Consider the following 17,209-nt stretch of genomic DNA (forward strand, 5'->3'; position numbering starts at 1 on the left):
TGGAGCTGAGCTATGGCAGCGGCTCACGTGCCAGCAGATATGGCTCCGCGTGCCACCTCTGGCATCCGTGCCATAGGTTCACCATCACTGTCCAATGGTTGTCCAGTCAATGGTTGTCCAATCTTTAAAACCTCCAATGTTGGAGCATTCACAATTTCTGGAGACAAATTGTTCCACTAATTAGTTGTTGTGTGATGAAATTTCTCCTTAGCTCTAGGTTGGTTCTCTCCTTGATTAGTTTCTCTCCATCGCTTTTTGTCCTGCCCTCAGGTGCTTTGGAGAATAGGTTGACTCCATCTTCTTTGTGCTTAATTATAGCTGCTTAGTTATGAATTATAGCTATCAAACTCTGGAAAGAGGTTTTGAGATTATTTCTGATCTACTGTATATGAGTAAGAACGATCAGATAGTTTCCTGGGCAGATCTGGCTTCTTTCTTCTGCTCTTTTGAACAAAGACTCCTTTACTGACTTACAAATCCCTTTTGTCTTCAGTCGCAGTTATGTCTTTTCGTCCCTGGCTACCTCTGCTGTTTCCTTTGCCACCGGAGCTTTGGGGATGTGGTTCCCTGTTTATCTGCATCGGGCCCAAGTTGTTCAGAAAACAGCAGAGATTTGCACTTCACAGCCCTGTGGGACTAAAGACAGGTGAGACTTTCTCTACGTTCATAAGCTATAAAATATTTCCTCCGAATATGTTCATATACTGTTGGCTGTAATTGTGTTATGGTATAGCAGGTGCTGCCCTCAACCTCCAGAGGAAATGTGGGCAGTACAATATTTTAAATGAATAAATGGAATTGCTGCGTTCGAAGACAGCAAGCATGAACACACCAAGAGCCAGAAGGAATGAGAGAAGTGCAGGAGAAGGCCGTTATTCTGCTTCTTGGGTTTTTTTGTAATTTTTTTTCCATATGGGACATACATAATATCACATATACCTTAATATGCATATATTATGTGAGCTGGGGTGGCGCAGCAGGTAGAGTGCTGTACTGCAGGCCACTGAAGCTGACTTTTAGATCTGAAGGTCAGCGGTTCAAATCTCATCACCGGCTCAAGGTTGACTCAGCCTTCCATCCTTCCGAGGTGGGTAAAGTGAGGACCTGGATTGTGGGGGCAATAGCCTAGCTCTGTTAAAAAAGTGCTATTGCTAACATGTTGTAAGCCGCCCTGAGTCTAAGGAGAAGGGCGGCATTAAAAAAAATATATATATATATATATAAATAAATAAATAAATAAATAAATAAATAAATAAATATTATCACTTTAAAACAGTAGTGTAATAGCCTAAATCACATTCAAGGGCAGCAGCTGTATAAGCATCCACAAATTTCTTTCACTGTAGTAATTCCTCCAACCAGCAGGTGGCACTCCTCATTAGCTCCACAATTCTATTTTCTTTTAATTAATATGTCGATGTTTAATTAAATCAATTTTATTAGATCAAATTATTTGCTTCAAAGTTAATTCAAGGATCAAATATAAAAGTCATCAAACATTGGGCTTCTACGGCCTTCTTTAATATTTTTTTACTGTAAGATTTGGTGCTAAGTAGTTGCTTTGTCTTTATTTTTTCCCCAGTCTTTTTGTTCCTGTTTGAAATCAGCAAAAAAAAAGTCCCAAACATCAATTCAGCTAAATAATTCACCAGCACAAGTTTTAGTCTTCTTCTTTATCTCTCCAGCACTTTTCTTTGTTTCTCTTTCCAGGTGTCTTCCGATCTTCAATACAAATCAAACTTTGCATTTGTGGCCACCGTGGCTTGGACGGCTTTTGCAAGCCGATTTCCACTGCCGCCAGTTCTCTGTGGGGTTTGCCAACCCCAGTGAAGGGCTACCAAAATTTTTACTACCACACTGTGGGCGTGGCTTATGCAGGATGCCCTGCACTTTCTTTCAACATCTTTCGGTGCAAATTGGGTGCTCTGGGGTAGAGCTCCATTTTCACTACCCCCACTGCGTTCCCCCCCATCCAGGCAGCAGCCCACCACGGCCAACCCCAAACAGATTGCTGATAGCATCCCTCTTCTTTACCGCTCCTCCAAGGCAGTTCCGACCTGGTTCCAACTGAACCAGGTCCACAGGTGACATGGATTCAGGATTTCCCTGCGGACCGCGGGAAACTCCATATCGCTGTGGCACTTGGCCATGTCCCTCTCCGTTATTCTGCTTCTTGAGTGCTTCTGGGCAAACAGACCTGGTTGGCCACAGGACCACAAGACTTTTACTGGTTTCACATATAGTCAGAAACCGAGCCTTCCTGCTAGGATAACATAGGCTGCGGGTGAAACAAAAGGAAGGTTGGTCCTTCTTTAGTAATCAATATTGAGACTGGTAATTCAATTATTAGAGACATGGTCACTTAAATGAAATACCATATTTTTATGATTTTACTTAAGTTTTTCTTTGTAGACCTGCAAATGCCCACAAAGACAAATACTAGTTTTAAAATTACTTTTTCGTGTGAATGGTGGCTAAATAACTCAGTCACTAAATGAGGACTAGCTTGCTGTACTTTTTTTTCAATTCAAGTTGTTCTTTGGGACTTTCTAGAGGCATCCAGTCTTAATACTTAATACAACCCACAAAGCTTTTTATAGATTTTATTTTAAAAGCAGGAATTTATTTATTTTTATTTCTTCCTGCCGCCAGGACAGTGTTTTGTGTTCTGAGAAGAAAATAAATGCAAGACATTTCATCTTAAATTCTACCTGTTCATATTACTTCAGCTGACAAATTGTGGTTTTTACATACATTTTTTATTTTTTTCCTTCTGTACTTTTGTCCTCCTTTGCTGTCTTTATTGTCACAACTAGCAGGAGAGGCAGAGATTCATATTTTATTTAATGATAAGAGAAAGTTGAGTGATTTAAGAACAATTGAATGTAGACATGGAGTGATAGCTTGTCCAGATATCGTAAGTTTTAAATAAACTTCTTGAATGCAAATATTTTTAATTTTCCATTCATTGTAAAACAAAAAAACAAAACAATGAGTTATGAAAGAATCTAGAATTCCCGTGAAACTTGAAGATCTCCAGATCCTGCATTTGTTTTGTTTTCTGAATTCTTTTTAAAAAAAAATATTTTTATTGAATTTTTTTTTAAAGGACAAACAAAGACACACAACATTGAACACTCAAGGAACTGCCATTGCTCCGCTTATCTTAGAAGTCTAACTACTACAAAAAATATAAACCTAACTATAGTCAGCTCAATAGAAAAATAATATACATTTATATTAGATATTTATTAAATTTGACTCTATATGTTAATTAATTACTTTATCTGTAAAATACATATAATATCGCAAATAGCATGTCTAAATTTATTCTACTGTAAACCTTTTTTAAACTATTAAATTCTAACATAAAATTTCAAAACTATAAGTTCAAAAAGTTATAAATTCTTGTTAGTTTAACTTGTAATATTATTTTTAAAATCCCACCATTCATACAATTTATTCCATACTTTATAATATTCTGTTTCTACTTGATTATTCAAGCGTTTTGTCATCATATCTAATTCTGCACATTCCATAACTTTTTTATAAACTTCTGTGTCCTTTGGTATTTCCTTATCTTTCCCTTTCTGCGCAAATGTAATTATTGCCGCAACCAATATATGTATTATTAAATAATACATTTCTTTTTTATACTTAATATTTGAAATACCCAATAAGAAAAATTCAAATGTTTTCTGAATTCTTTTGGAGGGGTTTAGTCCATCAATTTCCATGTCGCACCTCTTACTCATTGCCTTGCCTTGCTAATTCAACCCTCCCCGCTGCCTCTCACCTACTGCCTTGTGTGTAAAAATAAGTACACCTAAATGAGCAAAGGTTTTTATTTCTGGAATCGTTCTTTGTCCTTAGCTTGATCTTTGGAGCCATCACCTGCTTCACTGGATTTCTGGGCGTCATCATTGGGGCTGGAGCTACCAGGTGGTGTCGGGTGAAAACACAGAGAGCGGATCCTCTGGTTTGTGCTGTCGGGATGCTGGGATCAGCCATCTTCACCTGCCTGATTTTCGTTGCAGCCAAGAACAGCATTGTAGGAGCCTATGTAAGTGGTCAGTCTGGAAAAGGGGAGGCTGAAGTTGGATTTCTCTTCCTTTATTTATTTTTCCACATACAGTGGTACCTCATGATACGAACTTAATTGGTTCCAGGAGGAGGTTCGTAAGGTGAAAAGTTCGTAAGACGAAACAATGTTTCCCATAGGAATCAATGTAAAAGCAAATAATGCCTGCAAATCCTTCAAGAAAATCCCAAACTTTAGAAGGGAGGTGAACAGAGGGCAGGGAGGAGCAGCTAAAGGGGGTGGGTGGAAGAAGCAAGGCTAGGCTAAAGGGTGAGTGGGAAGGAAGAAAGGCAAGGGGGGGCGCTCTTTCCTTTTCTTTTTTCAAAAGACACCCTTTCAGTGCCTGTGCAAGCACGCTGTTCTCCTACTTTTTAAAATGCAAACTCTTTCCCCCTCCAAGCCGCCCCTCCCTTTTCTTTCTTCAAAAAAGGGGGAAAAAGAAACCCCTTCATCCCAGCAGCAGCGGCTTGGGTTCATAAGGTGAAAATAGTTCAGAAGAAGAGGCAAAAAAATCTTAAACACCGGGTTCGTATCTCAAAACGTTCGTTAGAAGAGGCGTTCGTAAGATGAGATACCACTGTACAGTGTTCCCTCGATTTTCGCGGGAGGATGCGTTCCGAGACCGCCCGCGAAAGTTGCATTTCCGCAAAGTAGAGATGCGGAAGTAAATATACTATTTTTGGCTATGAACAGTATCACAAGCCTTCCCTAACACTTTAAACCCCTAAATTACAATTTTCCATTCCCTTAGCAACCATTTAGATTATTACTCATTATTACATGTTTATTTATTAAAGTTCATTTAAAAAAATATTTATTAAAGGTGAATGAAAGTTTGGCAATGACATATGACATTATCGGACGGGGAAAAACGTGGTATAGGGAAAAACCCATGAAATATTTTTTAATTAATATTTTTTTTAAACCGTGGTATAAACTTTTCGCGAAGTTCGAACCTGCGAAAATTGAGGGAACACTCTATATCCAATGAAGGGCTGCAAACAATTTTACTACCACACTGTGGGCATGGCTTGTTTTGTGAGTGTGGGAGTAGCTTGATGATCATGTGACCGGGGGGTGGCTTAAAGGTCATGTGACTGGTATAAAAGGTGGCCAACTTGACGTCACTCGCATCAAGGCTTTGGGTTAGGGTGCCTGGCTTCTCCTCGCCTTAAAGAGATACAATTTCCCCACCTATTTATTATTACTAAACATCCAAAATATGCTATTTAATTCTATGTATACACTATATGCTTTATGTGTACAGTGGTACCTCAAGATACGAACCCCTCGTCTTACGAACAACTCGTGATACGAACCAGGGGTTCAGAAAAATTTTGCCTCTTCTTACGAACTTTTTTCGAGTTACGAACCGGCGTTCGGAGACTGCTGGGAAGCCGCGCAACTGTTTTAAAAGGTGACAGCCGGGCGGCGGGGCTTCCCAGAAGCCTCCCGAACGCCGGTTCGTAACTCGAACAAAGTTCGTAAGAAGAGGCAAAATTTTGCTGAACCCCGGGTTTGGTTCGGAAGGTTGCTGGGAAGCCCCCCTGGCCGGCTGCGACCTTTTAAAACACCCGCGCCGCTTCGCAGCTGTCTCCCGAAGCCGAACGCGGAAGTTCGGCTTTAGCGTTCGGCTTCAGGAGACAGCTGCGACGCGGCGCGGGTGTTTTAAAAGGTCGCAGCCGGCCTGGGGGGCTTGCCAGCACCCCCCCGAACCCCGAACCCGGGTTTGGGGGGGTGCTGGGAAGCCCCCCAGGCCGGCTGTCACCTTTTAAAACAGCCGCGCGGCTTCCCAGCAGTCGCCGAAAGCCGTTTTTTTGCAGGGGTTTTTTTGGTTGCACGGATTAATTGACTTTACATTGTTTCCTATGGGAAACAATGTTTCGTCTTACGAACCTTTCGTCTTATGAACCTCCTCCTTGCACCAATTAAGTTCGTATCATGAGGTATTACTGTACATACATATTACACACGGGCACACAAAAATATAAATTATCTACTATATAAACTGTACACACACACACAGGCGCGTGCATAGCTCTTCTAAAATTATATACATTCAACCTCAATTACTGCGATAGGAAAAACATACCCAGAGCTCAAAAGGAAAAAAAAGGGAAAAATTCAAAAAATTTCTACTGGTTCTGCATATCTGGCCATACCCATAGGAACCCATCACTGCATGTATCCCTCAGGTTATAGCTGTCCATTTTAAGCCCTAACGGTCGGGAAATGGATCCATCAAGTGACTGACTCATTTATACAACATTATTTGTGATTGTCATTTAAGTCAGTGTTTCCCAACCTTGGCAACTTGAAGATATTTGGACTTCAACTCCCAGAATTCCCCAGCCAGCATTCACTGGCTGGGGAATTCTGGGAGTTCAAGTCCAAATATCTTCAAGTTGCCAAGGTTGGGAAACACTGATTTAAATTAACACAGCAATTGTAAAACAAATGTATTTATTTATTTATTTTATTTATTATTTAGATTTGTATGCCGCCCCTCTCCGCGAACTCGGAAATGCTAAGAAAATGCCACGGTTAAATCCATAATTTCACTCTGGCACACTTTTGCCAAAACTGGAAGTGAAAGTCAGTTTTTGGCCAAACAGTCATGAAATGCAGTCACATGTCTGCAGGATGCTGCAAATGCTTTTACCAAGTAATTGATCTGGGGAAGTTTAGGGAAGAATGGGGAAGAAATAAATACATTTCGCCTTAGCCACTTTTGGTTTTATCACTGTAATTCTTTGTCCATACATTTCTTCTGGCTGTGACCTAGAACAAAGGTGTAAAACTCAACACCCTCAGGCCCATGGGGTGCTCAGATCTGACCCATGAGATTGTCCTGAAAACAGCAAAGGACCAGCCTGTACTCCCACCGCCCAACATGATTCATTCAGACCGTGGGAGCATGTATCACTGTGCATTATTTATTTATTAAATTTTATTTATTTATTAAATTTGTATGCCGCCCCTCTCCGTAGACTCGGGGCGGCTCACAACAGTAATAGGAAAAAAAACAATGTACAATACAAATCTAATAATTAAAACTAAAACCCCATAATTTAAGAAAACATACACACAACATACCATACATAAACAGTATAGGCCTGGGGAAGTTATCTCAGTTTTATGCAGTGTGTATCTGTTATTATTAAAAAAATTATTTTAAAAAAATTATTTTTAAAAAAACACAAAGGACCAGTCCATGGTGCCTCTGCTGGCAAAAGTGGAGCTCGGGAGGGCCGCATGCAGCCCTCCCAAGCTCAGTTTTTGCTGGCAGAGGGTTGCAGGAGGCCGTCCCAGTGGAAAACGGGGCTCAGGAGCCTGCTTTCACTGGTAGAGAGCTCAGGCCACCACAAGCCTCCCTGGCATGAGTGACATCAAGCTAGCTGCACACAACTTGGCCAGCCCCCCCCCCCCAACCCCCGGTTAAATACAACCCTGATGTGGCACTCAATGAAATCGAGTTTGACACTCCTGACATAGAAGAAGACAGAGTAGAGGCTGTTGCCTCCTGGTTTTCAGGAGTAGTCAATATATTGCCTTCCGGGCCAGTGGTAGGATTTAAAAGAAAATTGCTACCAGTTTCGTGGACGTAGCTTGGTTGGCGTGGCAGGGGAAAGATACTGTAAAATCTCCATTCCCACCCCACTCCAGGGGAAAGATGATGCAAAATCTCTACTGCCTCCCCACTCCAGGGGTAGGTTACAGCAAAATCCCCATTTCCTCCCAATCAAGTGGGACTCGGGAAGCAGAGAATAAATGAGGGCAGGGCCAGTCAGATATGGTATTTACCAATTCCCCCAGCTATTTAAAATTTCCACTACCAGGTCTCTGAATTACTCAAAATTTCTTCTACCGGTTCTCCAGAAGTGGTCAGAACCTGCTGAAATGTAGCATACCAATGTAGCTACATGTCGTCCTGTCCCTGAAACCCACCTCTGTCCCCGGCATTTTAAATCTCAGGAACTATGAATTCAGAATACCTATAGAACACCCAGTTCATTTCCCTGCTTTCAAATCTCAAAGAGGAGAGTAAAGGACAGTGCTAAATACAGTGGTACCTTGATACTCATTGTTAATCGGTTCAGGGAGACATGATGAATACCCAAAACAGTACTGGTAAGTACCAAACAATTTTTTCCCCATAAGGAATAATGTAGTATGTCACAAGGCACCGAACACTGACAAATTCTAGCTTGTTAATTGAGCACCAAGCCAATGCTAAGTACCAGGACAAAATTTTCACATGAAAATACATTAAGTAGCAGATTCAATTAATTTCAAAGCAGTTGAGTACCAAGGATATGGAACGTTTGCTTGGCTCCACACTTGAAAATGGACCTTAGCCGATGCCTTAATATACTACCTTGACCTTGTTTCTATTCCAATGTATTAAGTTCCCTTTATACAGTACATTATTAATGCAATTCTTTGAGCGCTGATCCTTCTGTAGTCAAAATGGCCCTGCCGGTAACAAAACTAACACCTCCAAATGGCTTTAAAAAAAAATAAAATGCCTAAACACAAAAACTATTGAATGTGACGTAAAACAAAGCTATTTCAAGAGCTCCAAGTGCTTCTAGGACGTTCAAAATCACCACTTTGCATTTCTAGTTCAATAGAATGTAAAATTGAAATGTTTGGCATATCTTTAGCTGCAACCAGAGTCCCTCTTTTATGTAATCTACCTGTATATTTAACTTCCTCTCCATCAAGGCAGATTCCCTTTCAGGACCTGATGGAGTTCTTTTTTTCTTTTCTTTTTACAAACCCCCTTTTTTTCCAGCATGCTCTACAGCTTATGTTTGTATTTATCTCCATGTTTATACTGGTAGAATTATTGTTAGCTACCTTGAGAATTTAAGAAAGTATATATATACAGTGATACCTCGTCTTACAAACCCCTCGTCATACAAATTTTTCAAGATACAAACCCAGGGTTTAAGATTTTTTTGCCTCTTCTTACAAACTATTTTCACCTTACAAACCCACTACCACCGCTTGGATGCCCCCCGCCTCCGGACTTCCGTTGCCAGTGAAGCACCCGTTTTTGCGCTGCTGGGATTCCCCTGAGGCTCCCCTCCATGGGAAACCCCACCTCCGGACTTCCATGTTTTTGTGATGCTGCAGGGGAATCCCAGCAGCACAAAAACGGGCACTTCGCTGGCGTCCTGGGGTGGGATTTCCCAGCGAGGGGAGCCTCAGTGAAATCACAGCATCGCAAAAACACAGAGGTCTGGAGATGGGGTTTCAAGGACTTTGGTGTTTTTGCGATGCTGTGATTTCACTAATGCTCCCTTTGCTGGGAAACTGCACATCTGGACTTCCGTTGCCAGCGAAGCGCTCGTTTTTGCGATGCTGGGATTCCCCTGCTGGGATTCCCCTGCAGCATTGCAAAAACACGGAAGTCTGGAGGTGGGGTTTCCCATGGAGGGGAGCCTCAGGGGAATCCCAGCAGTGCAAAAACGGGCGCTTCGGCTGGCAAAAGGGGTGAATTTGGGGCTTGCACGCATTAATCGCTTTTCCATTGATTCCTATGGGAAACATTGTTTCGTCTTACAAACTTTTCATCTTAAGAACCTCATTCCAGAACCAATTAAGTTTGTAAGACAAGGTATATGGTGTTGCAAATGTTGCTGGATTCTAGCTCCCTTTATCCCAACCATAAGCCATGTTTGGTAGTTTCTTGTTCCTGTTATAAATATATTTCTCACCATGGTTGACCTCTTACCTTTTTTTAAAAAAAAATATACAGAATTTTTACCAGTTGGTAAGCTTCCTCCTTATAAACATATAAAAATATAAGTATACAAACCTTATAAAACTACAAACGTTTTATAAGTATTTCTTTAATAAAAAAAAATTCACAATCACAAATAAGTAAAATAAAATAAAAAACGCCCTTCTCTTCCTGTCTCCTCCTTAACCCACAGATAAGGTTCAGTGGATTTTAACAGTAAACTGCCATGCATTCAGTTACATTGGGGATGCTGTCTTTAAAACAAGAACCACCAAATTGTTGAGATACTTCCCAAACTTGCATGAGTAAATTGTATATGTCTAATGTTTCAACCACAGGTCTGCATTTTTATTGGTGAGACTCTTTTGTTTTCAAACTGGGCCATCACAGCTGACATTCTTATGGTAAGTTGATATGGAAGTGTAACTTGCATTTAATTTATTAGTGTAGGGCTATATGTATGTTTTGCAATCAGGCCACTGTTGGACTCAAACACTAAGCTTGAACTACAAGTATGAGTCTAACTTATTATATAACAACAACAACAAAGCCTATATAGTTTATGTATGGTATGCTTGTGTGTATGTTTTTTTAAAAAATAATGGGGTTTTTAGATATTTTTAAATATTAGATTTGTTATTGTACACTGTTTTTATTATTGCTGTGAGCCACCTCGAGTCTACGGAGAGGGGCGGCATACAAATCTAATTAATAAATGAATGAATGAATGAATGAATGAATGAATAAATAAAATATAATAAATAAATATAATAAATAAATAAATAAATAAATAAATATAATAAATAAATAATAAATAAACAAACAACTTACTTACTTACTTACTTACTTACTAACTAACTAACTAACTAACTAACTAACTAACTAACTAACTAACTAACTAACTAACAGAGTTGGAAGGGGCCTTGGAGGTCTTCTAATACACCTCCCTGCTTAAGCCGGAAACCCTACACTACTTCAGACAGATGGTTATCCAACATCTTCTTAAAAACGTCTAGTGTTGGAATATCCACAAGTTCTGGAGGCAAGCTGTTCCATTGGTTAATTGTTCTAACTGTCAGAAAATTTCTCCTTAGTTCTAAGTTACTTCTCTCCTTATTTAGTTTCCACCCATTGCTTCTTGTTCTACCCTTAGGTGCATTAATGCATTTCCTTCGTTACAAATTAGATTGAAGACTAATCTAATTAAAAGTAATCAAGTTTAGTTGTTGGGCAAATGCAGCTACTAGGACTTTAATTGGCCTGCTTAAATGTGTTTGTGTGAATGTGGCTTCTGTCTCATTAGCATAGCTAGTATGGCTAATTTTCTCCTGAAGGCTGGCTATTGCGACGTTCCTCATCGAAGTTACTAGGAAGAAACTTGCACTTTAAATAACTTCCATTTGGTTCAGTGGTTCTCAACCTGGCGGTTGGGCCCCCTTTGGGAGTCGAATGACCGTTTCACAGGGGTTGCTTAAGACCATGGGGAAAAACAAATTTCCATGGTGTTAGGAACTAAAGCTTCTATTCTGGCGCCTGGGAACATATTTTTACAATCCGACCAATCAGGCGTTTACAGTGGAGGTGTCACTCTGACCTCCCTGCCAATCAGCTTAAACCTCTGTTGGGAGAATTGGTGCTAGACTTATGGTTGGGGGTCACCACAACACGAGGAACTGTATTAAGGGGTTGCAGCATTAGAAAGGTTGAGAACCACTGATTTAGTTTTATTTATTTATGATTTGATTTGATTTGATTTGATTTGATTTGATTTGATTTGAATGCCGCCCCTCTCCATAGACTCGGGGCAGCTAACAACAATGATAAAAAGAGCATGTAACAATCCAATCCAATACTAAAATAACTAAAAAAAACCTTATTATAAAAACCAAACATACATACAGACAGACATACCATGCGTAAATTGTAAAGGCCTAGGGGGAAAGAATATCTCAGTTCCCCCATGCCTGACGGCAGAGGTGGGTTTTAAGGAGCTTACGAAAGGCAAGGAGGGTGGGGGCAATTCTAATCTCCGGGGGGAGCTGGTTCCAAAGGGCTGGGGCCGCCACAGAGAAGGCTCTTCCCCTGGGTCCCACCAAACGACATTGCTTAGTTGACGGGACCCGGAGAAGGCCCACTCTGTGGGACCTAATTGGTCGCTGGGATTCGTGCAGCAGAAGGCGGTCCCTGAGATAATCTGGTCCAGTGCCATGAAGGGCTTTATAGGTCATAACCAACACTTTGAATTGTTGACCAGAAACTGATCGGCAACCAATACAGACTGCGGAGTGTTGGTGTAACATGGGCATATTGTTTTGTCACCATTCACCCTCACCTCTTCATAGTAATACTGGAGATCCCTTGGCTGCCTTCCCTTCTCATTCCTCTGGATTTCAATATTGGTCCTAAAATTTATAGACATTCTTCTTAAATGGCCTTTGCCATTGGCCATTTCCATAGGATGTGGGCATCAAAAACAACAATGGTTTAGAGATGCCTTCGGCAGTGCTATGAATAGTCTTGCTTGCTCTCTGTGGTGGGAAGAGGACATCATTGGAAAACCAGAGTTTTCTCCAGGCCTCTATTTAGGAAGTTTGTTTGGCCAAGCAACCATATCTGTCCTTTGGGCAGCAAAATCTGGACAACTCCCATAGTTGGTTTCAGCTTTATTTTATTCTTCAAAATGCCAGTCTATTTTTTGTAACTGACTACATCGGCAAATTTGGGCAGGAACTACTTTTTCACTAAATGTTTCTTCTTCTTTTAATTTTAATATTAGATTTCTTACATATTCTGTACTTTGGACAATATTACTCGGTTTGTCATGTAGATGGTTGAGTGGTTCAGGGTGGGGAATTTGTACTGGGGGGGACATTTTATTCTATTTTTTATTCTATTTTTTATTCTATTTTTTATTCTATTTTTTATTCTATTTTTTATTCTATTTTTTATTCTATTTTTTATTCTATTTTTAAATTTACCTATTCTGATTTTATGTATGGTGGGACTGGTCTCTGGGTGTCACATGACTTTCGTTGCCAATGACAATTCGTTGTTTTGACAATGACAATAAATTTATTATTATTATTATTATTATTATTATTACTACTACTACTACTACTACTACTACTACTTTTATTTATTCTCTTGTAAGCCGCCCTAAGTCAGTTGAGAAGGGCGGCATAGAAATCTAATTAAATAAATAAAATAAATAACTGCAGTATCGTAGGCAACAATTACAGTCAGGTGTTCGATCCTGACAAGGCTCAGGGTAGACTCGGCCTCCAATCCTTCCAGGTTTGGTAAAATGACGACCCAGATTGCTGGTGGCAATATGCAAATAATGCTGAAATTAAAAGCAGCAGACGTGGTTGGTAAATCCACAGTAACTGAATTTAAACATGCCTGGGATAAACATAGAACTAAGACGCCTTAAACATGATCTAAGTATTGCCCACAAGATCATATGCTGCAACGTCCTGCCTGTCGGCGACTACTTCAGCTTCAACCACAACAACACAAGAGCACACAACAGATTTAAACTTAATATTAACCGCTCCAAACTTGACTGTAAAAAATATGACTTCAGTAACCGAGTTGTCGAAGCGTGGATCTCATTACTGGACTCCATAGTGTCATCCCCAAACCCCCAACACTTTACCCTTAGATTATCCACGGTTGACCTATCCAGATTCCTAAGAGGTTCGGTAAGGGGCGAGTACAAGTGCACTAGAGTGCCTTCCGTCCCCTGTCCTATTGCGCTCCTATATCTCCTATACCTTTCTTCTATTCCTATATCTCTTCTTCTATTCTTTCATTGATATGTTCTATTACTATATCTTCTTTTCTATTCTTTCTTAGGTATATTTTACTATGAGTATCTCCCCTATAACCTTCATCATGTATTTTACTATGTGTATATGGTGAACTCTGCCTTGTAAAGCAGAGAACTAGCAGTTTGAGCTATCAGATCAGGTCCCTTCCAGCTCTGTACCATATATATATATACACACACCAAATAAATAAATAAATAAACAAATAAATAAACAAACAAACAAATAAATAAATAAATAAATAAATAATAAAAAATAATAAATAAATAAATAAATAAATAAATAATATATCCATCCTAAAGTACAATACAGGAAATAGTATAAGGGCAGATAGATGGACCATGAGGTCTTTTTCTGCCATCAGTCTTCTATGTTTCTATGTTTCTAAATTGTAAACTACTTAGAGCATGCTGTAAAGTACGGTGGGCAAGAATATAAAACAAAAAACTGTCGCTATTGCTAAAAGAAAATTCATTCAACATGATTCAATGCTGTCATGTTTTAATCTTTTTATCTCCCTCCCTGCTTTCTGCATCCCGTTTTAGTATGTGGTTATTCCTACCCGCCGAGCGACAGCCGTAGCTTTGCAGAGCTTCACTTCACATCTTTTGGGAGATGCTGGAAGTCCCTACCTGGTTGGATTTGTAAGTAGAGCCTTGGCACACCTGGGGAATAGGATAAGGAGTTGGGTTTCTGTTCTGAGAATGACAATTCCCCCTTGCTCTGCACGCATCACACAGGCTTTGTGATTGCATTTAATGCTTTTAATCTGGGAATTGAATGAATCCATGTTCTGAGTTCATACAAACATTTGGGATATAAGCTAAGCCAGTCAGGTTTTTTATAAGTCCATAAATCCCATAAAAATCTTTAGCCAAGTTGCACTAACTCAACATAGCGTGTGGTGTGAATGCATCTCTAGCACCGCCTTCTGCCTCACGAATCCCAGCGACCGATTAGGTCCCACAGAGTTGGCCTTCTCCGGGTCCCGACGTATAAACAATGTCGCTTGGCGGGTCCCAGGGGAAGAGCCTTCTCTGTGGCAGCCCTGACCCTCTGGAACCACCTCCCCCCTGAGATTAGAACTGCCCCCACCCTCCTTGCCTTTCGTAAACTGTTTAAAACCCACCTCTGCCATCAGGCATGGGAGAATTGAGACATCTCCCCCGGGCCTATACAATTCATATATGGTATGTTTGTGTGTATGTCTGTTTTAATAATGGTTTTTTTTTAATGTTTTTAAATTATTAGATTTCTCTTGAATTGTTTTATTGTTGTTGTGAGCCGCCCCGAGTCTACTGAGAGGGCCGGCATACAAATCTAAATAGATAGATAGATAGATAGATAGATAGATAGATAGATAGATAGATAGATAGATAGATAGATAGATAGATAGATAGATAGATAAAATTAATAACTGAAATGAAATGAAATGAAATGAAATTATCTTTTAGAATCTAGGCCAGGAGTGAAATCCAGCAGGTTCTGACAGATTCTGGAGAACCGGTAGTCTACGGAGAGGGGCAGCATACAAATCTAATAAATAATAATAATAATAATAATAATAATAATAATAATAATAATAATAATAATAAATTTATTTTATTTATTTATTAGATTTGTATGCCGCCCCTCTTCGTAGACATTGTTTAGTTGACAGGACCCGGAGAAGGCCCACTCTGTGGGACCTAACTAGTCGCTGGGATTCGTGCAGCAGAAGGCGGTCCCGGAGATAATCTGGTCCGGTGCCATGAAGGACTTTATAGGTCATAACCAACACTTTGAATTGTGACCGGAAACTGATCGGCAACCAATGCAGACTGCGGAGTGTTGGTGTAACATGGGCATATTTGGGAAAGCCCATGATTGCTCTCGCAGCTGCATTCTGCACGATCTGAAGTTTCCGAATGCTTTTCAAAGGTAGCCCCATGTAGAGAGCATTACAGTACTCGAGCCTCGAGGTGATGAGGGCATGAGTTTAAGATGCCTTCCTAATTTCTATTGTGATTTTGAATTTAAAATAATTTATTTTAAACTTTCCTGCATACTCCTTTCTGCTCCTATTATCCCCACAATCCTTGATGCTACAGAAAATATGTTTTTTGGGAAGTGAGGAATGTTCCAAATCATGGTGCTAACCCAGACAAAATGCTGCCATTTGCAGATAATTAGAAAACTTCCCCAAAATGATAAGAGATGGGTAAGGTATTCTTTAATATAATCTTCCTAACACAGATAACCACCTTCCTCTCTTGCATTAGGGAAATGAGATGGAAGAGTAACTGACATCACTACTTACCACTTCAAGAGGGAGCTACAGTAGTTACTGTCTTAGAGGACTTATTTTTATTTATTTATTTATTGGATTTGTATGCCGCCCCTCTCCAAAGACTCGGGGCAGCTAACAGCAATAATAAGATAGCATATAATAATAATCCAATACTAAAAACAATTAAATACCCATTATTATAAAAACCAAACATACATACAGACATACCATGCATAAAATTGTAAAGGCCTAGGGGGAAAGAGTATCTCAATTCCCCCATGCCTGGCGGCAGAGGTGGGTTTTAAGTAGGTTAAGAAAGGCAAGGAGGGTGGGGGCAATTCTAATCTCTGGGGGGAGTTGGTTCCAGAGGGCCGGGGCCGCCACAGAGAAGGCTCTTCCCCTGGGTCCCGCCAAGCGGCATTGTTTAGTTGACGGGACCCGGAGAAGACCCACTCTGTGGGACCTAACTGGTCGCTGGGATTCGTGCAGCAGGACTCCTCTATGTTAACATCCTACTGGTTTTAATTTACACTATTAGTCAGATTACTCCTAAAAAACAAACACATGCATACGCCCACATACCAAATGCAGTGCTAAATTGGGGCCACGGAGCATATTGTTTCCCTTAGTTCTTCCAATCATTAAAATAAATGTATGCTTATTGCCTGAAATTATTTAGACATCTAGCCCAGATTTTCTACTACGATCTGGGATTTTCCCAACTCTATCTGGAATTTGCCTAGTTAGGATCTCAAGCAAAATGGATGTTCCAATGTAACTTCCACCCAGGTCTAAATGAAGGCTCTGTGTACAAAGGGATTGCCCAGTAAATTATTATTATTATTATTATTATTATTATTATTATTATTATTTATTAGATTGGTATGCCGCCCCTCTCCGTAGACTCGGGGTGGCTCACAACAATAACAAGAACAATGTAAGAACAAATCTAATAATTTAAAAACCGCTAACAACCCCATTATTAAAAGCAAACATACACACAAACATACCATGTATAAACTGTATAGGTCCGGGGGAGATGTCTCAGTTCCCCCATGCCTGATGGCAGAGATGGGTCTTAACAACTTTATGAAAGGCAAGGAGGGTGGGAGCAGTTCTAATCTCCGGGGGGAGCTGGTTCTAGAGGGTCGGGGCCGCCACAGAGAAGGCTCTTCTCCTGGGTCCCGCCAAACGACATTGTTTAGTCGACGGGACACGGAGAAGGCCAACTCTGTGGGACCTAACCGGTCGCTGGGATTCATGCGGCAGAAGGCGGT

The 17,209-nt window shown here is 40.3% G+C and overlaps 1 protein-coding gene across 1 annotated transcript in view; it reads left to right on the forward strand.

Annotated features, from left to right (window-relative positions):
* Window positions 1-17,209, forward strand: part of SPNS2 (SPNS lysolipid transporter 2, sphingosine-1-phosphate) — a 242,699-nt gene that overhangs the window by 191,228 nt on the left and 34,262 nt on the right. Inside the window, exons 7-10 of the mRNA XM_070735225.1 lie at window positions 494-646; window positions 3,874-4,063; window positions 10,172-10,237; window positions 14,209-14,307. Coding sequence (XP_070591326.1) covers window positions 494-646; window positions 3,874-4,063; window positions 10,172-10,237; window positions 14,209-14,307 — 508 coding nt within the window. The remainder of the gene's footprint in view (window positions 1-493; window positions 647-3,873; window positions 4,064-10,171; window positions 10,238-14,208; window positions 14,308-17,209) is intronic.

This window comes from Erythrolamprus reginae, chromosome 1 (assembly GCF_031021105.1).
Source record: "Erythrolamprus reginae isolate rEryReg1 chromosome 1, rEryReg1.hap1, whole genome shotgun sequence".
NCBI lineage: Eukaryota > Metazoa > Chordata > Lepidosauria > Squamata > Dipsadidae > Erythrolamprus > Erythrolamprus reginae.